General features: G+C 36.2%; 1 protein-coding gene across 2 annotated transcripts in view; it reads left to right on the forward strand.

The window, feature by feature from the left end:
* LOC107084217 (transcription factor COE1-like) overlaps positions 1 to 20,611 on the forward strand; it is a 138,023-nt gene extending 117,412 nt beyond the window's left edge. Inside the window, exons 11-17 of one of the 2 annotated variants that reach the window (XM_015373943.1) lie at positions 576 to 664; positions 9,385 to 9,450; positions 9,527 to 9,689; positions 11,055 to 11,237; positions 11,799 to 11,996; positions 14,397 to 14,465; positions 19,380 to 20,611. In XM_015373943.1, the coding sequence (XP_015229429.1) occupies positions 576 to 664; positions 9,385 to 9,450; positions 9,527 to 9,689; positions 11,055 to 11,237; positions 11,799 to 11,996; positions 14,397 to 14,464 (767 nt within the window). In that variant the 3' untranslated portion in view covers position 14,465; positions 19,380 to 20,611. The remainder of the gene's footprint in view (positions 1 to 575; positions 665 to 9,384; positions 9,451 to 9,526; positions 9,690 to 11,054; positions 11,238 to 11,798; positions 11,997 to 14,396; positions 14,466 to 19,379) is intronic. The other variant, XM_015373944.1, reaches the window with a different exon arrangement.
* The last annotated feature ends 3,866 nt before the right edge of the window (positions 20,612 to 24,477 follow it).

The following is a 24,477-nucleotide window of genomic DNA, read 5'->3' on the forward strand; positions in this document are numbered from 1 at the left end:
GGCTACATGAGTTTTAAAATATCAGCATATCGGATATCGGCCAAAATCCCTAGAGGAATATATCCCTTAAATTTTTGTAAGTTATTTGCCAGAATGAAACACTGCTGTTTGTGAAGTCATCAAAATGTTTACATTTCCAAAGTGCACAGAGCTGATGTCAATATACTTTTAATAGCCTTTAAGTTCGGCAGACATCTTTACCTTCCTCTGCAGCATACTGTAAACCTGAGGAACTTAATAACTCCTTTAGTTATCATTAATGGACATATTGGGGATTGTTGGAGCAAAATACATTAAGAAGTAATGGTTGACTTGATAGTGATCATTTGTTACAAGGTTTGCACTTTAAATTTTCTTAAAAAGTGATTTTCCTGTTCACAGGAAAGGATTTAATGTTTGATGTTTTTCAATCATTTAGATAGTTAAGCACTAATTTACTAAGGTTATAATGCATCACAGAACAGTTTTATCTCCACCACTAAATGAAATGTTATATTCGAGCAAAGTATGAACTGTTTACTGTCATCTCTATTAAGTAACTTTACTAATCCACTTTTTATATCTGTTTTCTGCAGCGCTGAATGAACCAACCATCGACTACGGCTTTCAGAGGCTTCAGAAGGTTATTCCTCGGCACCCTGGGGACCCTGAGAGGCTTCCAAAGGTAACAGACGTTTTCAAAAAGTTAAGAAGAAAAATTCTTCTGAAGAAAAGTGACAACAAATATGAAACATCTCAGTTCGCTTTTTATTCAAAAGCTGCTGAGATAAACATAGAGGGTCAGAAAGCATGCAAACATTTTTTTTATGTTTCTTTTTCTTTTTCTAAGCAAAATATGTGTTTTCAACTTCCTAGTGGGTTGCTCTTTAGTCTCTTCTTGAACTTTCAATGTATGAGCTTTGTAAATACAGGCCAAGTGATTCTTTTCCAGATCAGAGTCATATCTGATTATTTGTCTGTCAGCTCTAAATCAAACAAAGTATTTCAAAGATCAGCAGATGTAAATAATTAACAACAAATGATGAGTGGTGCTTTGATACCAAACTCTGTCATCTTGAGCTGTGCATGCAGGAGCGGCTGTTTTCATGTGTGGGCTCCGAAACCCAATTGAAATTTTCATTTTTACAGGAAGGTATTTTGCGTTCTCCATAAGCAGCTGCTCCTGAAAAACTCTCCCTTTTTTTAATACTGGATCTGGTCCATAAAAAAGCTGTCTTCTGTGTGACATCATGAAAAAAAAGGGGCGCTGGTCATGATGTGATGATGTGTCAATGCTCTGATGTCAACACAGTCATGCCAACACCCTGCATCCATCCACATGTGTTTACGATTGCATGAAGTGTGCACCATGATCGTGGGAACCTGTGTAACTCAGAACACAAAAACGCACCAAAACGGTGTGTAACGATCCGCTCTGGGGCTCAACATACCTTCAGGATGGGAAAGGCAAAACTCAAGGTCACAAAATGCTAAACTAATCTGTCAGTTGTGCCGAGCTTTATTGTGCTGACTTTAAAGGACGTTAGTAGAAGCAGCTACACCCTCGTTGTGTACAGAGTAACCACTATGAAAACATCTTTATTCTTTCCAGCTGGTTCACCAGACTGGTCCTTTGTTAAAAGAAAAATGCAATCCAAACAATATTGGCCTGATGTGAAAAATAATTACCCGGGTTGACTGCTTTCGTTACCCCAGGTGCCAAAGACAGCCATCGAGCCATAAACTGTTATTGTGATAACTGGCAACCATCACAGTAAAAGGGAATTTGACCGCTCCTCTTTTCTTTTAATTCAGCTACATTGGATGGGTTTAAACCATGAGCTGAATATTTTAAAGTCATGTCACAGAATGCCAACTGAAGCACAGCCAAGGCAGCACACCCTAATGTCATTTTCAGGAAGTGAAGGGCGGACATTCTCATTTAGGTAGAGAGTCTTCTTTATAGTTCCATAAATTAGCAGCAAGTCCGTCAGATTGCATCATTAGACCCAGACTATCAAACTGTTACCAGCATATTTCCCTGTTGGAATAATGCTCTTTTTTATGAAATGCTCTGTTTGTTTTGTGCCTGAACTAACAACACATCATCCAAAAAGTACCCTTTTTTTCCGGCCATTGTTATAAATGTTTTTTCAAATTTTTTTTTTTATGTGTTTTTGTTTGTTTTTGCATGAGACTTTGTGCATCTTATGGATGAGTTGTTATTCCACTCTTGAAGTAATTTTTGTATGATGGCCTTTTTTTTGGAAAGTTAAAATCTGTTCTATGTTGTTTTTTTTTTTTTTTTGTAAATAACAGATAAAAATACTGTGCATACTCCACAAAACACAACAAAGAGTGTTGTGCTGTGTCTGTCGTGGATGAGGCCATCTGTGAAGCTAATTACCTTTTCTATCTGTGCTCCTTTTTCAATGTCAGCTTCTATTTTTCACACTGAGCTGGTGGAGATTTCTTCCTGACAGTAAAGAAAGTGTCAAAGTGAAGCTGAATGTAACCCCGTTTGAATCAATCTGAGTTCTGCTGGAGGTTTCTTCCTGTTAAAAGGGAGTTTTCCTCTCCACTGTCGCCACAAGTATGTTTGGTGTGACTGATTGCTTTGGAGTCAATGAGTCTATGCAATCAGCTGGTTTTCCATAGAAAGTTTTGCACCAATCTGACTGTAGGATCTGGTTAAATTGTCTCTGTAAAGTTCCTTTAAGAGGACATATGTTGTGAGTTGGTGCTATATAGATAAAGTGAATTGCCTGCAGACTATTGGAGTCGTGCAGTTTGCACAACTGACACATGCAAATCCTGATGTAGCATTTTGAAACTGGACATTTTCTAATTTATAAGACAAACTGTATTTATAAGCTACATTTTTTGAGGTCATGCTTTTTTTCTCTCCCATGTTTAATTTAATTTTCAGCATCATGATGTCACCTGAGATATTTCCAGGCAAGCTGCAATGAGAGCAGCCGTGCTGCTGTAAATACAAAAATCGATCAGGGATCAAGTTAAATCTCTATTTGTATGATGACTATATTTGGAGCAGCTGGTGTTGCTTTTAGAGGGTCATTTATTTATTTCTTATTTGATTGGTTCTGCACTAAGCTCTGTAGAGCCATCAGAGGCTGTAACTGTTATATCCGTATTGTGATGGTACTTTGAGTCCCAGTTCACTTCAGTATTTTTCTGTTTTTCTTCCATGGTAATAAGTTGGAATAAATGAGTGAGTTCACAGGAATCAGATGCATCCTTGGCTGCCTGTCAGGTGGCGACCAGTCAGTGCATGATTTCTAAGACCATGCTGGCGGTGCCACACAGACGACAGACAGACAGGGCAGTGGAGTGTGTGAGAGGATTACCAGCGAACAGCCGATTCTATAATTGTTCAGTGAACATTCAGGGGATTTTGCTGGCAACACACACTCACACACATTATTTCAGCTGCCAGTTTGTGTCACTGTGATCTTCTCAGCATCCATCCATATTTGACACATACAGTGTGTATAGGGATTGCCCTTATCCTACGTTTTCACTGGGACGCAGTAATGTTCGGAGCTACTGTTTGGTAGTAGATGTTTTACCTTGATGGAAACTCCATCACCTACAGCTTCACTTTGACCCTTTCTTTATTGTCGGTAGATGAAACATTTCACAATAAAATTGGATGCTGCTTTACTAAGCATAGAGGGTGACTTTGAGTCTTATACATAATCTTTTTTTTTTTGCACTATTACGTCAGATGAGACATATTTTTACACGATTACGACAGTTTTTATATTTGCTGTACACCAAAAAAATGAAATGGATGATTTTTAATATCGTGTTCAAATACAAAACTCTTCATACATTCTGTAATATTTGTTGGAATTGTCCAAACAAACAAAAACGGGGGGGTCCCATATAGACTACATACAGTAAAATGTTACAAGATAAATAGAGCCACTTAAAAGTCATGTAAGCTGATAATTGTTCATAAACAGAGCACACAGAAGAAAAACAACTTCAACATAGGCTACAGTAAAAATATGATTGACAGCTGGTCCCACAGAGATGGTGTCTGATATCAAAGGCTCTGCCTCCAAATGGAAAAATTAGAGAGCAAGACTGGTCATTTTCAGTAATCATATTTTTAATATAGGTCAGTCTTTGGCCATTACACAGTAGGTGATGAGAATGATGTCATTTCAAATTTACAGGTAACAGAACCAGTCAGCCATATATAGAGGGTTTTTATTGAGCTGAGCGGACTCCAATCTCAGAAATTAAAGAGAACGTTGAACAACATTTAGCTTTTGGTTCCAGATGGTGACAAAAAAAGCTCATCATTCCAAAAGTATTATATCCTTCCTAATTAGGCCATTTTGGATTTATTCAAATACACACAAACTATACAAAATGGGCAGATTGAAGCTAATAGGAAAGAGCATGAGGGCAGCTGAAGTTGAAGCCCTTAAAGAAGGGGTCAATAATGACAACAACCACACAAACATGAAGAAACAAGCTGAACCAACAGGGCAGACTGTGCAATGCTGTCAAAATGGTCATTATGAGCGTATGTGGTGCAAAAATGGGTTTAAAGAGAATAAAACCAATGAACTAACTATTAGCAGTCAACTAATAGGTGATATTTCAATGGGGAAACACCTCAGCATACATGGTCTGTTTAGAGTAAGGTGGGTCCCTTTGGTGACTCACACAGCTGACATCGCATCGCACCTCATTTCACTGATGTCATACCTTGCGAGGTCACATCATCGGCATCACCGAGATGAATAATCCTGGATGAGTGTGAGTAATGTAAGGGATGCATGAAGATATACTATACGTGAAGCCATCTAACATATGCTATGCTAAGACGTATGTGTATGACTCTCCTACACATAAACTGACTCCACCATCAGGGAGGGGGCGATGAAATCTGAAGCCGCCATCTCACAACATAACAGATTATGTCCAAAGAATATTTGTGGACACTTGTCGATACCTCCTCCTTAGTGTACAGTTGAGACCCACATGAAAAGCATGACATCATACCTACGCCAAGGGTGAACCCTCATGTCCGGCATCCCTAATGGCCCATTAGAAGCAGATAAAGCTCCTAATGTACCAGCATTAGGGAGAAATAAGTCATATATGTGTCATGTATGTGCTTGTTAGGCACATGTTACACACACATGTGACCCCCATAGAGTGCTCAGCTCAACATTTCCTGGTCTTAATGCATACAGCATATGTGTATTTGATTGTATGGCTATTGTATTAGCACAGCTCATAAATTAGGAAGAAGCACCTTGGCAATTACTGTGAGTTTTTTTTTTTTCTTTCTTCCCACCAAAACGTCTTTTATGTGATTCTAGTCTTTCTCCATATTTTCCTAAAGCAGATCATGTAAAGGATGAAAGGCTGCTGACGAAAAGATTATGTCAAACTGTGGTAAAAATGACTGAAATATCTAATTTGGCATTGTGATGAAAGTTTTTCTCAAGACAAGAAGTGTAAGATCTCTACATGTTAGGTAAATATACCATGAATACATGGAAATTGAGAGAACACACAGTGATGACACTGAACGAGCAGAGATTAAAGGTTTAGAATCATGTTTTACTGTAGCTGCAGTAAATTATTACCTCAGTTTCTAACAGCAAAACTATAAAAGTAGGTTTCCATTATTCTTGTCATTATCGTTAACTACAATATTGATTAATCCTTTTGAGTAGCGTAGATACTTGAAAGTAAGGGTTTGTGCCACACTGAAGAATTCAAAGGTATGGGTTCAAAAATTAAATTACAAATCACTAAGAATAAATTCAAAATCCAACTGTTACCATCAATAAATGAGCTTATTCTTATCTATTTTCGATACTTAAATATCTTCAGCTGTCTTTATGATAAAGGTATTGGTTACAGGACAACAGAGAAAAAAAAGAAAAACAAACTCTCATTCACACATTGATAAGTGAAGAAGACCAATTTATCACATACATAATTTAACATTAGACTGGAAAGTACATCCGTGCATCCATAGGTGGGAAACATTTAAACTTCATTCAAATTCAACTCTAGGAATATGATCAACATTTATTATATACACCTACATACCACTTGTTTCTAGAAAATAAAGATACAGGTCTGTTCAGATTGTTTGCAGATGAAATACATTAATGCCTGGACCCAAGGTTTAAGCAGTTTTGAAATTTTCATTGGTCCATTTTCAAGTCCATTTTAGTTTGAAAATGCTTAGATTCAGTTTAGTTGTTATTAGTTTTGTTATTATATGTAATCGATTGACAACCCGCTGGAGAACATTCCACTATTTGTCCTAATGGGGTTCCACAGGGTTCAGTGTTGGGACCCCTTCTTGTTTTATTGTATTTGCTGCCCCTGGAGTCCATCCTGAGAAGGCATGGCATCGCTTTTAATTTTTATGATGAATAATAGACTAGATAAAAAAATAGATATAGATAAAATAATAGATCAAAGAAAAAAAAAATCCTTGCACCACTGCTAGCATGCCTTGACATCAAAGCATAAAGTGATGGTATTTGGTGCAAGTTACCTTTGTGAATCCCTTCTTGTTGACTTGGGCTTTTTTGCCATTTTTTTAAAAGCCTGTCATCTCAAACTTGGGTTTTAAGATGGACAGTGGTTTTAAATTGCATCTCCAAATCAGCTCTTTAGTAAAGTCAAGCTTTTATCATATCAGACAGTCGGCCAAGGTTAAACCTTTTCTTTCACAGCAGCACACTGAAACCGTAATCCAGGTCTTTGTTACAGTATATCTTGGCCAGATTTCGGTAACACACTTTATTTAGGGGGTGAGCCAGTCCTCGGTTGCACGTCTCCAGTTGGTTCAAAATGCAGCCGTTCCTTTTGACTAAAGGCGTGTGGCTGCATTTTGTACATCAGAGGAAGCACATAACTCCCATCCTGGCCTGTCTTCATTGGCTTCCTGTGTATTTTAGTTCATTTTAAGATTATTTGATATGTTTTTAAGGCTTTAAATGGCTTGGTCCCTCCCTACCTGCTGCTCCTGGAGGTACTGAGGGTCCAAACTAAAGCTCAGAGGGGACAGAGCTTTTTCAGTTCGTGCTCCAAAAATGTGTCACAGGCCCCCCCTCCTCATTAGGCAGTCCTCTTCACTGCCTATTTTTAAAACTTGTCTTAAAAATGTTTTATTCTTTGGCTTTCAACACACCATGAGACTTTGCATGAGTTTTTGTGTTGCCGGTTTGTTTTATTTTTTTGTTTTTATGGTTTTATTTGCTTTAACTAATGTATTTTATTCTATTTGTGGTATTCTTTTAAACTTTAACTAGTTTTATATAATTTTCACTTTCCTTGGTATGTGAAGCACCTTGTGGCAGCCAGGGTTGTTTTAAAGGGCTTTATACTGTAAATAACGTTGAGTTGCGTTCAGTGAGTTGACGAAAAAGAATAAAAAGAAATAAAAGAAACAAAATCTTGGATAAGGACAAACCATTGAAGCAATACAACCATCCTCACTGCCAGCGTAATGCAGCACAGTGAAAAGAGAGAAAACAGGAAACTGAAACTAGACCAAATGTTAATGCATTATAATAAAGACAAACATTTTAAAACTAAGCACATTTTCTCTGAAATTCAGTAAGTTGTAATTCATTTTTGTAAACTTTTATCACAATTTCAGTTATCTTTCGGTTGTATTTAAAGTATAGTTTTTATTCTTATTTCAGTCGCCATTTTGTTTGTTTTTGTTAATGATAATAACCCTGTCTTGACCACAGTCTAAATCTAAGCAGTGCTCTATTTGGATGATTAAGAAGCATATTTGTGACAAATGGAACCTGAACTAACTTAAATTTCAAAGACCTTGAAACACATTTTTTTTAGATTTTAGTTTTAGAGAAATGATAGAGCAAAAGTCTTTTGCATTTTTAATCAGCTTGAAAAGCATAAATAGCAAGTCCAGAATCAATTTTGTTTTGTTGTTAGAGTTGCATCAGCACAGTGCAGCTTGAAGCACCTTCATTAACTCTGGAAGAATAATTAAGGGAATATAAATTAGAGGCAACAAAATTCTAAACATGGAATTAAAACTTGAGGTTTTCTTATAAACAATGCCTCTTATTTACAGATCAGCATATGAGAAATTAATTAACTGATGGAGTTTTCCTTTAAGTAAAACACATAATTAAAGAAAAGTCAAAGTGCAGTAAATTATACAGTAAAAACATTGCAATGATGCAGCTGCACAAAGCTGCAGATCTGATAATAATGATGTAACCAGGGGATCATCTTTCCTTCCCGTTTATCAGCAAATGGTCTTACCGGAACCACTTCAACACCCAAGATCGGGTTTCTGTTCGTGTGTATATTTTTGTGAGTGGGAGGGCTGTGTGAGTGTGTCTGAGAGCTGTTCAGCTTGCCAACCCTAATAATGACAGGTTAACAGAGAGGCGGCATGGAAATAATAATCTGTAAAAGATTGAATTCAGCTCAGTTGACAGACACTCTAGAACTGCTGACTGGCTGTGCGACCTTTCATATCCTCACACACATGTGCACACACTGATGGGGAGGCAATATGTTCCAGAGCTGCAAACTCACAGGAGAGTGCACACGCGGTGAACCGTAAGCATGTGTGAGAGAGTGTGTCACACCGTGCAGGTTAACTCTGCAAAGTGCAGAGCAATTTTCTCTCTGTCACCTCATGCTGTGAGAACGACAACACATTAACTGTTAAACAAGACACCTTAGACCTTAGGGTGGGAGGAGAGAACGGAAAAAATAAAGGTAGCTACCACGGAGAAGGAGAAAAGCAGAACTTTTAGATTGTGGAGAGAACAGAGGGGGCAGTTTTAAAGGTGGAGGCAGGATGAGACAATGGAACTGATGGAGAAAAGGGTAAAAGGGATCAGAGAGGCATTTAAAATTTAAAAAAATAGGGGCGATTTAAAGGACAAAACAGTTAAAAAGAATTGTTATTAAAATCTTTTGGTTATTTTTCATAGGAGTTTCTAAGAAGAACATATGATTGGCTCTTATTTAGCTTTTATAGAAATCAGTAAAAATACTGAAAGAGCATTGACTTATCAAATAGCATTTTAAGGGATCTCTAAATTATTATTTGAATTTTCAGATGAGCCTTAAAAGAACTTTTTGTGGCTAAATTGTTATAAGATCTGATTTTAAATACCTGTCACTCTGCTGAAATGCCTAAAAGCTCTCAGGTTGACAGGCGATAATCTTCCTTTTAGAAAGAGTAAAGTGCAATTTGTTTATCATGAAAAGGTTGTAAAAAATGGGTGCTGGTTTATGAAAATGGCACATACATAAAAAAAAAGGGGGAAAAAAAGGAAAAACTCAACAACAATGTAAAGAAGAAATATTTTAACATTAGCCATCTGTTTTTCTCAGGAGGTGATTTTGAAACGAGCAGCGGATCTGGTTGAAGCGCTCTATGGGTTGCCTCATAACAACCAGGTAGCTACATACCCTCAAACATACAGAAAGACGTTTTAAGCTGGTGCCATGCTTATATTGTTCCCTCTTCCTGCAGGAGATCATCCTGAAAAGAGCAGCGGACATCGCCGAAGCTCTCTACAGCGTTCCACGAACACACACCCAGCTGTCCGGCTCAACGCACACAGGCATGATGGGAGTGAATTCGTTCACGGGGCAGCTGTCTGTCAACGTCACAGAACCCTCACAAGTCAATCAAGGTCAATTTTACATTTATTATAAAGCGGAAAGTAATAACTTACATCAAACATACAAATACTCATACAAGGTATTACTGTCAAATTAATGTTCTCATACCATTAGTTGAACTTTCTTAGACAGACAACTTTTAATACACTGGAAATATTTAAGCAACTGTTAAATAACTGCTCAACTCAAACTATGGATGAAAACAAACCAGTCATGTGACCACTAAACTCTTAACATTTCCTTGTGATGCTTATATTGTATATTATACGTTCTTTCTTATGTATTTGCCTGCCTAGGGACTAAGGATGAAAACTAGCTTTGTAGCTATAATCCGGCATATTTACATTTGTTTTTATACTGATGTTCATTAATGTGCTTTGTCCCTATTCAAATGAATAAATAAATAAATACTCTAGAATTATAGAATCTAATTTAAATGAGTCAAAACTAGCTGTTTAATTTCAACTTTCAAGAGGATTTTAGGATGATTTAAAGGAAAAGTCCAGGCAGCAAGGAATAACCAATGGATCATAATTTATACCTAAAACTAATACGTTCATGGTGATTTAATGAATTTAGCGTTAATCAGCAAAAAAATATATATATATATATATTTTTCATTGTGATCACTGAGTGTGAGAGCATCCATTTTTGCCCAAATATAGTAACACCTCACTCCTGACATCTTCCGGCAGTGATGTCACGGTGCGGTAAGCCTAGCGCCATTCTCCCCGCTTTACAAGCAAAATCATTGATCAAGATTTCCAGAGGACTTCACCATTGAAATTCACCAGAGCTATAGTTAAATTGACAATGCCCACGTGCATGGCAGTTGGATGTTAGAATACATCGGGTAAAAGTGAAAAAACATGAGTTATTTCACATTTCTGATTCATGATCCTCCACGGACGGTTCATTGTTGGATTGCCAACTTGAAGAGAGAGGATTTGCCATCGAACTTCTGGCCAGAGAAAAAACACGTAATAGGTAGCAAACATTTCAAGGGAGAATTTTTCCAAGATAACTTGGATAATAGCGCTTTGTAACAAACACCAGGTACAGCATTGGGCCTTGCTCAACAGCCGATACCGCACCATGACGTCACAAACCAGTAGGTGGCAGTAGTGTTCTTTGACAAAGAGGGGTGTCTCCGGTAAAGCACATTCAAATGAAAATTACTCTTAATTAAAAACACTTATGATTTATTGAAAAGTATGTAATAATTTCATATTTAAAGTACTTTCAGAAGTTTAAATTCTGAATATGAAAGGACCTTTCCTATAAAGAGAAACAAGCTTTGTTTGATTGGTCCCCCCTTTGCTCCCATTACATTGACTATCCTCACACAGTTGTCTGCACTGTATTCCTTACTGCAGGGTTTGTCCGGAGCAGCAGTAGTGTGTCACCTCATGGTTACGTACCCAGCTCTACGCCTCAGCAGACCAGCTACACCTCAGTCAGCAGCACCATGAATGGCTACGCTAACAACGGTGGCATGAGCAACCTGGGAGGCTCGCCAACTTTCCTCAACGGCTCTGCAGCCAACTCGCCTTATGCTAGTCAGTGCAAACATGCATTGTCATCATAACACATATGAAATCTGAGCATTTAGTCTGACATAAAAACTGCCATGTTCCAACACAAACACTAAAAAGAGCGTTTTCATTTGGATTTAATGCTGCAAAGTCTGCAAAGCAATCACTAATTTAGCTGAGAGCTCCACTGAGAAGAACTGGTGGAGTTAACGGGTTTTCCAATGCGAGACTTTGTCACTGATGATGAGAACTGTAGAAAAAAATAATAATAAATAAATAATAATTTATAGAAGAGGAAATGTGCAGACATGTAAAGATAAATGTTAATATACTGGCAAAAATGTTTGGATCAAACTATTGTTTTATTGAAGCATGTCGTTGATAAATAAAATTGACAATCTGTTTGGAAAGCCCTAATGAGGCTCTTGGGAGGATGTTAAAAAAAAAAAAAATGACAGACTGTAAGAGAAAAAAATCACATCAATAAAAATTAAGTCATGTGTAGAAAAGTCTCAGTTTACTGAGAAAATCATTTAAAATCTTTCTCTCTTTTTCTTGTTCTTGTTGATCCTGCTTTCATCCCAGTTGTTCCATCCAGTCCCACCATGGCCTCCTCCACCTCTCTACCCTCCAACTGTTCCTCTTCTTCTGGAGTCTTCTCCTTCTCGCCGGCCAACATGGTGTCAGCGGCCGTTAAACAAAAGTCTGCCTTTGCACCGGTGGTGAGGCCGTCATCGTCTCCTCCTCCCTCCTGCACTAGTGCCAACGGAAACGGACTTCAAGGTAACTGACTAGGTTGATCTATTGGAGGTAGCATTCAGGATAAAGAGAGAGTTTTAGTTTGAGAATTTTCTGCAGAAAAATATTTTTGTGTTTTCTTACAACTTTCTTGATTTACATGTACTCTAAAAGTATTAAGATGCCTGTTATTTTCTTAAATCACTCTCAAACAAATACTGAAAACTATCTTGTGTCTCACAAAATCAGAATATCATGACAATAAACTCTTACTTAAGGAATTCAATTTAATACTTATTGTTTTTTTTGGATCTTGTGCCTCAACTTCGAGGTGTTTTTACTCCAAACCAGTGCTTAATGCTGGTGCTTAGCATCAGTCCTGTGCTCATTGCCCTTAACTGTGGCTTTAGCCTGAAAACTTCAGCTGGACCAGAGCAAAGAACAGTTTTTGTTCAATAACAGAATGCAGGCTTATCGGTAATAGGATATTTGCAAGTCATGTTTAAAACTTTGGTGTAGAAATTAGATTTTAATGCTGACAAATGAAAAAGAACAACAATTAACCGTATTTAATGATTAAAATCGAAAGTGCATCAGAATAGCAATGATGACCGCCTCTGACCTTTCCATCATTAATTTATAATCAGAGCGATATCATAAATTACGCATTAATGCTATGAGTAAGGCAATCCATGACAAATAGATGAGTGTACAACAAAATATTTCCCTCGAAATGCTGAACAACCATATCTGACTCATTCCTTAAATACTGGCAGTCTTAACCCTTTAAAGCCCAATCCAAGAATAAAACAAAACAGAAAATAACTATTTTTTTTTGTTTGAAGTCCTTATTTGGCCTTCTAACAAAATATGTAAAAAGAAAAAACAGAAACACATTTTTGATATTAATAATTTATTACTATGCGATAAGTCAAGATTATTTTTTGTGTAGTCTTCTGCCCTCTGTTATCAGGTATATCTGATTGTGTACAATAGGATTTTGAGCAAAGTTTTTACCATTAAATTATGCAAAAGGTGTCAGACGCAAAACATTTCAGAAACCGTATGTATCAAATATGATACATTCAGCATTACAGGGTTAATCAGCAAGTAATTTTGCTGATAAGTTCATCTGATTTTAAGTTAAGGAGGTTAAGCTATCTATTTACAGTTAGAGTGGGAATATTATTTAGATTGTTAAACAAAATAAAAGAGGAGGAACAAAAAACTAACTGGATGAGACGTTTATAATGATATAATTATGGAATAATGATGCCATTATGTACATGTAGCTCTGATTTGGACTTCAGATTGTTGAAATCAAAACTATCCCTTTGCTGAAGTTAACTGGCTGTAGCATTAGCACTGTTTACTGTAGCACTTAAAAAAAACTTTATAAAAAAAAAAGCCCAATCTCAGGGAAAATTAAACAGAAAAATCATAATCATTAAACATAATGAAAGCTGCAAAAATAAACTATTTACTGGCAACGCTGAGGTTTCTATTTTATGAAATGAGTTACTACAACAGTATAAAAAGATATGTTACAAACATTAACACTTTATCACTGGGATAAAGAGTTATCTGATTGTAATGCAAATAGTTATTAGAATAGTTACATTGAAAAAAATACAATTTAATTTGGGTGTAAAATGGTTTTTAGATCTAAGGTTTTAATTGAGAGGTAGATAGAAGCATGACTGCTTTAAAACAAATGCTTCCCAATATAGTGAGTTTTAATTGCCCCTAGTTTTAGATATTTGATTAGAGGAAGAGGAAGAGCTTTCCAGGAAACCTCAACAGTTTAACAAACAGGATTAATTCGAGTGTTTTCTCTTAAAAATGTGAACTCTTTGGATCAGTATCTCACAAACAGCACACAGAGTACATGTGCTGCAAAGGCCTAATATATCACCCCCCACATTCATCATGGGATTTATTCTACAATGATATTAAGGCATCATCTGGAATCCACATTTGTTTCCCAGGCTGTTTTTTTTTTTTTTTTTTTTTTTCCAGCCATGTCAGCTGAGATTCATTTTTGGCATGTTCAGATTGTATCCAGATTATTTAAAATAAGACTGAACAGCAGAAAGCCCCACTTTACTGGTTGTTATGCAACGTACATAACATCCAAATCAGGTGAACAGTGATGTTTAGCAGATCAAGTGCCAAACCCCCCTACCAAGACAGGAAAAACAGTCTGTTGACAGATGTTAAGATAAGTTATCTTTTGTCGCTCTGGATGAGTCTTCTCTACCTTTTATGGTTATTGTAACATGCTTCTGCTCATTTATTGTGTGAACAATTTCATGTATTTTGGTGACATTTTTATGCCTGGATTATAATGTTTTCCCCCAACTAACGTTTCATCAGTTTTTTCACTGACCTGTTTATCTTTCTCTCACCATTCCTTCATTCTTCCATCTCTGCCTTTTCTACCAGATCAAACATTTGTGGACTCTAGCAAGTACTCATCAGCCGGCTCTCTACAAGGCCTGGCCTTCACCTGAAGTATGTTCCTTAGCTCCCTTTTTTTCTGTCACCTCTCTGAACTTTATGCATCTAACAACTAACAAATCATACACAAAGAGCTTCATTTAAAAGTGAATGAAAATTGACATTCACTCCACTTAATGTCATAGATCAACAACCCATGTAGAGGAAACAGCAGGAGGTGTGCTGGTCAGAGGAGATCACATTTCAATGTTTTGACCTACAAGCATTCTTATGTGTGGAACAATCTAATTTTTGAACATGTTAGCAACATAGTAGTGGAAGCATCATAATGCGGGGATACAGCAAAGACTCTAACCCCGCCCAAAAATAAAAAATAACATTAGAGACATGCTTCTATATTTCATTTTGACACCCCACATTCATCATTATTACTTTCACATTCCCAAACAATTATTAAATGGGAAACCCCCTACTCTCCACTTTCTGAAATACATAAACAACCACATATTAAGATATCAATTAAAATATGAGTTATTAATCAGTAAAGTCCCTGTCACACCTTGGCAATTTATGCCTGACGTCCCAGAATCTTCTAAAACGCTGCCATACGCTGAACTTTCTATGTATTTTTTCAATTTTGGGCATATGCATAGAGTATTTATAAAAAGTCCAGAATTTATGTCCAACGACAGCCTAATGTATGCATAACGCACAGCAGAGTAATGCCCATGAAATGATGCACAAGTCAGTGTCCTGAGGGGGATAAAAAGATTTATTTGATCACAGTATTAACCTAGCTGCTCTTTACTGCCCACCAAAAAAAAAGAATAAATAAATAAATAAAAAGTGAAAGAAAGAAAGAAGGTTTGCAGTCGCAGCAGATTCAGCGTCATGTCTGCATAAAGTTTGTTGGTCGTGGCGGTGAACGCAGGGAGGATCCATCACACTCACCTCCAGTGGTGTCAAAAGTTCACACATTTGTTACTTAAGTAGAAGTATAGATACTGCAGTTTAAAAACAGTTGAAGTATCAACTTGACCTCTTTACTCAAGTAAAAGTGAAAAGTATGTGCTACAAAAACTACTTAAAGTATAAAAGTATAAAGTAACCTTTAAAAAAAAAAACAGCCTGATGCCACTATATGAACTGAAAGCGCAATTTTTCGACTATTTTCTTTTTTAATTGCCAAAAAGAGCCCAACAGACTTTACTTTCACAAGTGGAGCAGTAGGGCTATTGCCATATTGTTCCATGCATATAAATTGCTTTATTATAATTATGCAGGGAGTTTTACAGATTATATGGACACTGCAATGTAAATGGAACAGAAGAGGAAAAACAGAAGAAGAAAAAAAAGAGAAAAGATGAAAGAAAGATGAGATAGAAAGGAGACAATTATAAAACATTTTCAGTCTGCTTCATCACCTGCAACGAGATGTAAAAAGAACAGCTCAACCAAAAGACATGGTATGAGACATACAATAAAGTAACACCTTGAAGCTATCGCTGAAGTAATATTATTTAATCTGACATGTACTCTGTGTTACCTGAAGATCAGAATATGGGCTCTCTGTATGGAAGTGAATCTCTGAGTACCTGGAACCAAGCACCTGTAATTGTTTGTGAATGTTTTTGCCAGGTTTTTTGTACGTCAGGCATACGCTGGCTAAATCGTCAAGGTGTGACAGGGCCTTACCAATATGTTAAATGATGCATAACATTAAAATCTGACACAGATTTGAATGCAGATATTATCAATTGTTGGGTTTTATAATTTCCTCCATCCTTAATCTGTCTCATAATCTCCTCCACCTTTCTTCTCAGCTCACTTTACACATGTAACCATCTGCCTCATAACTCCTCCCTCTCCTCTCACTGGCCGGGGAGATAGAGAGGCAGGAAGTTGGTTATTTACAAAGACAGTAACAGACATTTGGCACAGGGAATTTATTTCTCAACATGGCTGACTTTGTTTAGCTGTGCGTGTGAAGCGAGCATGTATGGGGGTGTGGGAACTCAAAGCCAAGCCTCAAAGCACATCGAGGGAAAAAAAGAAATGCACCCACTTACTGCAGCACACACACTTCTTTCGCTGTCGCACTCTGGGTGATCTCACACGTTCAGCTCACAGAGAAGACAGCTGTTCCACAGTCTCCACAGTTTGTTTGTCAGTGTACCTGCCTCACTCAATGACTTCAAGAGTAACTCCACACTTAGTGAAGACGTTTAGCTGAGTTTTTCCCCGCTAGTTCTGAACTTGTGTTTGTTATGCTTTTTAATTTTTGCATGATCATTTAAAATATTAGGAGGGGATATTAAAGTCTGACATTAAAGATGGAAACTATGACAGGTCAAAAAAAAAGAAGAATAAGGTAGGAGAATATTTGTTCCCTCATTTTAGGAAACCATGATTTTGGTTCTAAAATAACAAATAGATTGTTGTTATGGCTGAGCAACATTGGAAAGTTTTATGTTTCCTAATTCATCGTTTCTGACACCTAAACAAACTTCACTACATCATTTAGTTTTGATCCCTTCGGGTCACTTGCCAGGATTTTTTAGTGCTTTTGAATGACTTTTATTTTCATATAATTTGACAATTTGATTCAAATTTGGCCTGTTTGTGTACTTCAGTGGGATTTTGTTTGTTGTAACATGCCTTTTTATATAAGATCTACATTACTATTACTACTTTTACCTTTTTTAAAATCTTTTTAGGATACTTTCTAAGCTAAAACAGTGAGTAATTACGTACATATACAGAAATGTGAAACTGTACGGAGCCCCTAAAGGGACATGCAGGGGAAAAAAAGAAATTTTGTGAGATCCCGCAATAGTTTAGTGAGATCTTGCAAAAGTATTGTGGGATCTTGCAAAAGTTTATTTTTGCGAGATCTCACAATACTTTTGCGAGATCCCGGAAAAGTATTGCGGGATCTCACAAAAGTATTGCGGGATCTCTCAAAATTTCTTTTTTTCCCCTCCATGTCCCTTTAGGGGCTCCGTAAAACGGAGCGACACTATATCAACACTATATTTATTTGGCAATTTTCTGTAGTTCTTTTTTTGTGACCGAGGACACAGGTGGAGCATAGCTGGAAGATAACTCACAGGGTTTATTGAAAAGAAGGGGGAAAAAAATCAAACTACTGTTTCCTTATTAGGAGGATTTTCATCAGTAGTTCCAGTTTTAAATAAAATGGCACCATTTTTTTTCCTTGTTGTCTGCCTGGCCTTTTAAAAACTAACCCGGTATGTTGGTTTTGTTTGTTTTTTATGTTAGCTCTATTTCTTTCTTGCTTTCTTTATTAGTTTACATAAAATATGTGACTCTGGAGGCTGAAAGTTTGCTTCTTTGCCAGCTTTAGAAAAGTATCCTCCTGGCTGCTTCTATGTCTACTTCCCTTATTAGCTGGGTTATTGGTTTAGCTAGACGTCTCTGTTTTAGTCCATTTCTAATATGTATTTGTTATGTTTATAGCGTGATATACTGGTTTATAACCCAACCCCACTTTAAACCTTTTTAACACATTATCTCTGGTCTTCATGATGCTGTTCGATCACCGAGGTTCTCTAACAATCCTCTGACGCTGTCACAGAACAGATGGGTTTATAATCATCTTCTATTAAATGCAAGTGGACTCTAGTCACTGATTAGGTGACTTCTGAAGGCTTCTGGTTTCACTGGATTTTATTAAGGGGTCTCAAAGTAAAGTGGGCTGATTATCAGAAGCGTCAAGTAACAAAGTATGAATACTTTGTTACCTTACTTAAATAGAATTTTTAGCTATCTATACTTTACTGAAGTAATTATTTTTAGAAAGAAAATTGCCTCTACTACTTTGCAATTATCTCTACTTTCTGCTCCTCATATTTTTTTAAAAGAATTGTTAGTTTTGTTTCATTTAAGCTCATTTTAACTATGGCCTGTTGGTATTAAAAAATGAATAAACATCAAAATAATTTGTTTCATCCAAACAATTTTTTTTGTGGATGGACTCTGTACTGCACCTATTTATTGCTCCCCACAAACCAAAATAAATTGTTTCTTAAGATGATGCAAAGTTAGAATTGACTCTGTTACCATTAGTTATAAAACTAAGAAAATTAAGTATAAGGAAGTTATAATCCAGAATTATAGAAAAATGTGTCCTTAAGATTTTTCCTGCATTAATTTTACTTTCATACTTTAAGTAGTTTTAAAATTTGTACTTTTACACTTTTACTTGAGTAAGTTAGGTTGATACTCTAACTTCTACAAAAGTGTTTTTTTTAAATAGTAGGATTTATACTTCTACTTAAGTTATAAAAATTAATACTTTTGACACCTCAGCTGATTACAAATGCATGCGATACTTTTCAGTGTGCATGACAGCCTAATTTCAAATATTACAAATTTCTCTGATTTTACACACTGCTATTGTATAACAGTACATGAAACATATTTATTTTTTATTTTAGACCCTGAAGATTAATACTCGCAAACAGGACAGTATGTCATTTTAGGCTGAAGTCTGTTCTCACACATCAACACCCATCTCCAGGCTTTAAGGACAACACACGCTATGATGCAGTATGTCAGGCAGACATTCAAACATGCAGTTAAATAAGGGCGGCTGCACATGATTAAATGTGTATCTGTTTGTGAAAAGCAGTTCTCATTGTACATGCATCCGTCATTGATTTCGCTGATTTATTTTCCTATTGATGTTGTCATAATGTCCCTTCAGTCACACAGCTGCACAGATGGGAAAAGATGCCGATGTTAGTTTGGATAATTGAAGCTTTTTCTCTGTGCAGATAAAATATTTGGCTGCCTTTTAAAAAAAAATCCTGTTTTTTTTTTATCTCCCCCCTCAACTTTCTTTCTTTCTTTCTTTCTTTCTTTCTTTCTTTCTTTCTTTCTTTCTTTCTTTCTTTCTTTCTTTCTTTCTTTCTTTCTTTCTCTCCATCTCTCTCCATCCTACAGCAATCCCAGGAATGATCGTCCCGCCCATGTAAAGGTGTGATTTTGTGTGTTTGCTAGTATAGGATGAGTCAAGCACACTCCCACTGATCCCGCTGGAGGATTTGCTCCAGGACGGACTCCGGTCGAGGATGGAGGCATCCATCCACATCTGAAGGAACAAAACCAACTCAGGCCCTTTCTAAAGCAAAAGAAACACGAGAAGAACAACAAGACTGTTTATAGAAACCTTTGTACAATGTAATGTTTTATATGAGAATGGCCACATAAGATTTTGACTCTACATGGTCACAGAAGGCGTGTTATTTTGGACACAATCCACTTCTTTTCTTCGAAGATTTGATTTGCTTTTTTGTGCTACATGTGATGTCCTTTTCAATGTAACCTACATGAGCTATTTTCTATTTATGGAGTTTCGTCCTCAGCGAAGGAATATAGTGTGAAGAGGACCTTTTGATGATGACAAGTCAGGACAATGATGAGGAGGGCTTTTTAAGGACCTGATACAGCCAACACAGACAAGCCAAACCTTCAGAGAACTTCAGTTTGATTTTTTGCCAAACCCACTCCATCACCCTCCCTGCTTTATTGTTTGAGTTCAGAAAACTCCAAATGTTTACTTTAAATCTGCTTCTCATGCATCTGCTTCAACTTTCACATGTGAGACACTTTTCTAAATAAGTAGAATTAGCCTAAACTGACAGTTCAAACACCACAGATGAATGTAGCCCCTCTCTTTTCAGGGGCGAATGGGATTTGCCAACCGCACTTGTATTTGACCCAACCTAATTCATGTCTGAAGTCTGATACAGTTATTTCTGTAAGAGCGAAACATCTTAAATGATTGCTGCCATTTTTTACTTAACTGTTTTGTGTGAATGAAATTCTTGCTTGCATTTTTTTTATTTTGTTGCATTAGATTGTTTTGCCTGAGACGGCCAATAGTGCTTCCTTTGGTGCTTGCCCTTTGATCTGGTTTAATTTGCAGGAGGATTTGCATAAATGCTGCAATGCAAAAAATGTCAAGTCAGAAATCTGCCTTTCAGATTTAAAATGCCTGATTTTACAGTTTAACTATGTGAGTTGTGATGGAGAACAAAATATATCTTCTAATCCTCAGAAACAGCATCTTTTATTCAAAAATTTGGGTTAAAACTTTTCCTTTTAAAGTTATTTTATGATTAATTACCTTACATTTGTTAATCCCACTACGATTATGCCATGAAATTAGCAAAGAAAATTAATTTGGTCATAATTCAGTTATTAACATTTTCCTTGTTTATAAAGCAAAATTCTTTTTTATCAGGATGCGGAACTGGATTGGCTGCAAGAAAATGAGAAACACTGCAGTAATCTGAAGGACCTTTTATGGGTTTTGACACTTTTAATATTTTTATTTTTTAGCTCAGATAAGTCACTTTGCTTCCTGTTCCTCATGATGACCCTAACCCTACCTGTTAGAATAAAACTCCATCTCAGTGCTTGTACAGTAGAGTGAGTATAAGTGAATTTGTGTAACTTCCAATTAGCCAATTCTGATTGGGTTAGCATTCAGTTTGGGTTTTTTTAAAAGCTGATTTCAGCCTGCATTGTCCTGCTTCCACCAGCTCTCACACTCACCAGGCTCCCCTATTTGTTCAGCCCTGTTTAGATAATAAACGAGGACGGCTGACAGTCCTGGGCTGCAGCTCTGCCTCGGCACTCGTAGTGCCACATGTACCCAAATATTTTTTAGGCTTCTGTTTCTTTTGACTCACTTTCAGGTAATGTTGGAGCAGGTAATTAAAGTGATTTATATTGTCACACTTCCCTATCTCTTGTTTGTTGTGCTTCTTTAGAAGCCTAAGTAACAACAGCTTGTAATCTGAGCAATCAAGTTGCACAAAAAGGAGCCGCAGATGTATTTTTCTACAAAACGTGCAGATCCAGGGCCAGTTTGATTGATACAAGAGTATGCAGAGCAACATTTAATGCCACTATTTGATCTGACTTTGGATCAGATCAACAACAGTACATGAATCAACAATCATCAACTGGGGGGGAATAGCTGTTTTCCTCAGCCCTTTCCCCTCCCACCGGAAACATATGAGTCCAATTAAATGATTTCTTCAATCTTAAATGTGCCAGGGGTATAAATAGCTTTAGGCTTAACTAAATAAAGAACAAAAATATTTAACTTTGGTGCAGCAGTTAGATATTTACCATTAACTAATCTTTTTTCTCAAGCTTGACTTATATTGAAAACCTTTTGTCTCACCCTTAAATTCGGCGTTTGACTCAAGCTGCTATTGCTATGCTACTTAACTATATTGTTTTTTGTTGCCGGGGGGGAATTTCTCATTTAATTCTGCACATGTTTAGGAAGCACTTATTTTTCCCTCCTATATTAAAGAAAAATGGAAGACGTTTTTTTCACAGCGCAGAAAAACTTTGTCAATGACTAGTCTTAAAAAAATATCATGAGCAATAGCTTTTTAATGTAATTAACTGCACTAGTGAGCAGTCTTATCAACGTATTTGATCCGTTGGATGGAGTCACAGACTAAAGCAGTGAGGTTACCATGACTCATTCCTTTCACACCCACATCTGAAGCACAAGAAGTTTACATGTATTCATTCTTCAAGTTTTCCCTCCTTGCCAAGTATTGTTTGAACATATAACTTAAAAAATTACAACTTGTTTGTACCTTTACTGGTTTGTAATTTTATTTATAATAAAGGTGTTCGGAGTTCCCGGACACAGCGCCATTTTCTTTCTACTTTGATTTATCAGAAAAAGGGATCAGAGAACATGTGGAGCTGGACATATTTCCAAAACTAAACTAGACTATTATTTAAAACAGAACTGGTTTAAACCACAAATTACATGTCTTATCTTTTTTTTTTTTTTGTATTTGTTTCTTTTTGTTAAATAGTGTCTTTTTTGTAAAAGCCATATTTCCACTGCTAATTTCAATCAAGCTCTAATAAGCCATGCTGTATCTTTTTTAATACAATGACATTAGGATATTTTTGAATTTGTCATCTTTTTTTTTTTTTTTTACTTTGTATGACATGGCTGTGACACGTAGATATAGAGTTTTTGAATATGTTGTAATAATTCTGTTTGTATTTTATGTAGTAGACTTTAATTAGGATCAAATCTATTACTGAAGGCCTGACAGTTTTTTTTTTAGCTTCTCTTTTCTTTTTACTTGTATTCAGGCTCTATATGAACTTTATCATTTCATCTTGTAAGACTTGTTTTTTTTTTCTTGTTTTTTTGTCTTCCTTTTCTTTTTCTTTAGAATAAATGAGCCACCTATTTATTTAATCTCAATCATGGGCTGAAAGACCACTCTTCTGGTGTGAGACTGACAGTGCGGGTGTGTAAACGTATGAGAGAAAGGATTTTCCCTTTTTGAAAAAAGAAAAAGTGATGCTTAAAGCAGAATTTTCTTTTTTTTTCTTTTTTTTTTTTTGCCTACGTATGTAAAGTTGTAAAGGATTTTGCCCAAGCAAGTAAGATCCAGAGCACTTGTCTGACAACAGCAACATGATTTATTTTGGCTTGTCTGCATTCAGGCTTATGTTCGTGAGCCTTAATGTTATCAGCAGTACAGATAGAGGGAAAAGCAGCGAGGAAACTACTGTAAAGATGATGAAGTTGTTTTTGTATTATTTTGAATCTTGGAGTGTAAAATAACTTTTTGTCTTTCACTATATTTAATTAAAGTTCTTTCATCTCTGCAAAAATTTTTGTTAACACTGTTTTAATCTCTACACAAGTCAGAATTTAAAATAACTGTTTTTGTCTCATGCACAAATATGAAATATTAAACCTTTGCCTAATGGCAATATATGATATATGATGAAAATATTCTCGGGCGATTGAGTCTCTCCAACTTCTGATTTCCATTAATGGCTTATTTTTAGGCTTTTTTCTGAACAGCGATCATTTGAATCAGGTATATTAAAGCAGGGAGACATCTTAAACATGTATGTCATCGACTCTGGAGGACTAACAGTGTCCCTGTCTGTAGTCTGTTATCATCAACAGTCTTACTGTTTAAATAATCTGCTTAAATCTGTCAGGGAGAACTCTAGCTGTTCTCAAACCTTTTGAAAACTGGAATAGTTATATAGTGTGTCCTTAACTTTCGCAGTTTCATCAGAATTGTACATAAAAGTTATTTAAAATAACTTCTTAGAGATTAACTTTGAGTCGTTTCCAAAATAAAATGATCTAAGTCTAGTTACTTTTTTAAATAAATTCCACATATTCTCTCATTTAGTACATGGCAGCCCACTATTTAACATGCCTTTGAACTACGGGTGTAGGTAAAAAAATCATTTCGGCAATATATCATGATTTTCGGCTGCCTCATATAATATAGATCTTTCACTTCCTAGTATCGATAAAAAAAAAAAAAACGTAACATTTTACCAAAAACAATGAGGGAGAATGGGCTACCTCTGCACCCCCACTCTGGCAGATAGCGCTGTTGAGCACTTTTGCTGTGCAGCACAGCCCTATATCTGTAGGTTGAGGCAGTCCCAGTTGAAGACGTGGACTGACTCAAACCCCAAACATCACAAAAATAATTAAATAATCAATATCTTCTGATGAACAAATACAGTACTTGCTTTTTTATCTATACATTTGATTTTGATAGCTGGGAGAAATATTGCAATTTATTGTGATTCTGCAATATTCTGATAATATAGTATCCTGACACGTATCGTATTGGAACACCCGTGCCAATACTCACCCCTACTTTGAACCAGATCATTTTTCTACTTCACCAAAAAGCCTACATACATTTTGAGTAGAACTTTACCTTAATCCTGCAAATCAGACCATCAAGACAAATGCATATTAAAGCTCCAAATATTACATTTATTTATATCCCCTAAATCTATGTATACCACTGATGCTGGTTAATTCATATAACTTCTGATCCAAGGACCCAAATTAAAGGTATTTTGCCACCAGCAAGGGGTCCGCATGTGGCTAAGTTTCACTGTAAAATATCTTTTTTTTTTTTTTAACCAGTACTCTTCATCTAGTTGATATGTACAAACAATAAGCTTATGTTGTTAATAATTTTATAAAACTCTT

The sequence above is a fragment of the Cyprinodon variegatus genome, unplaced genomic scaffold (assembly GCF_000732505.1).
Source record: "Cyprinodon variegatus isolate N-32 unplaced genomic scaffold, C_variegatus-1.0 Scaffold94, whole genome shotgun sequence".
NCBI classification, from domain to species: Eukaryota; Metazoa; Chordata; class Actinopteri; order Cyprinodontiformes; family Cyprinodontidae; genus Cyprinodon; species Cyprinodon variegatus.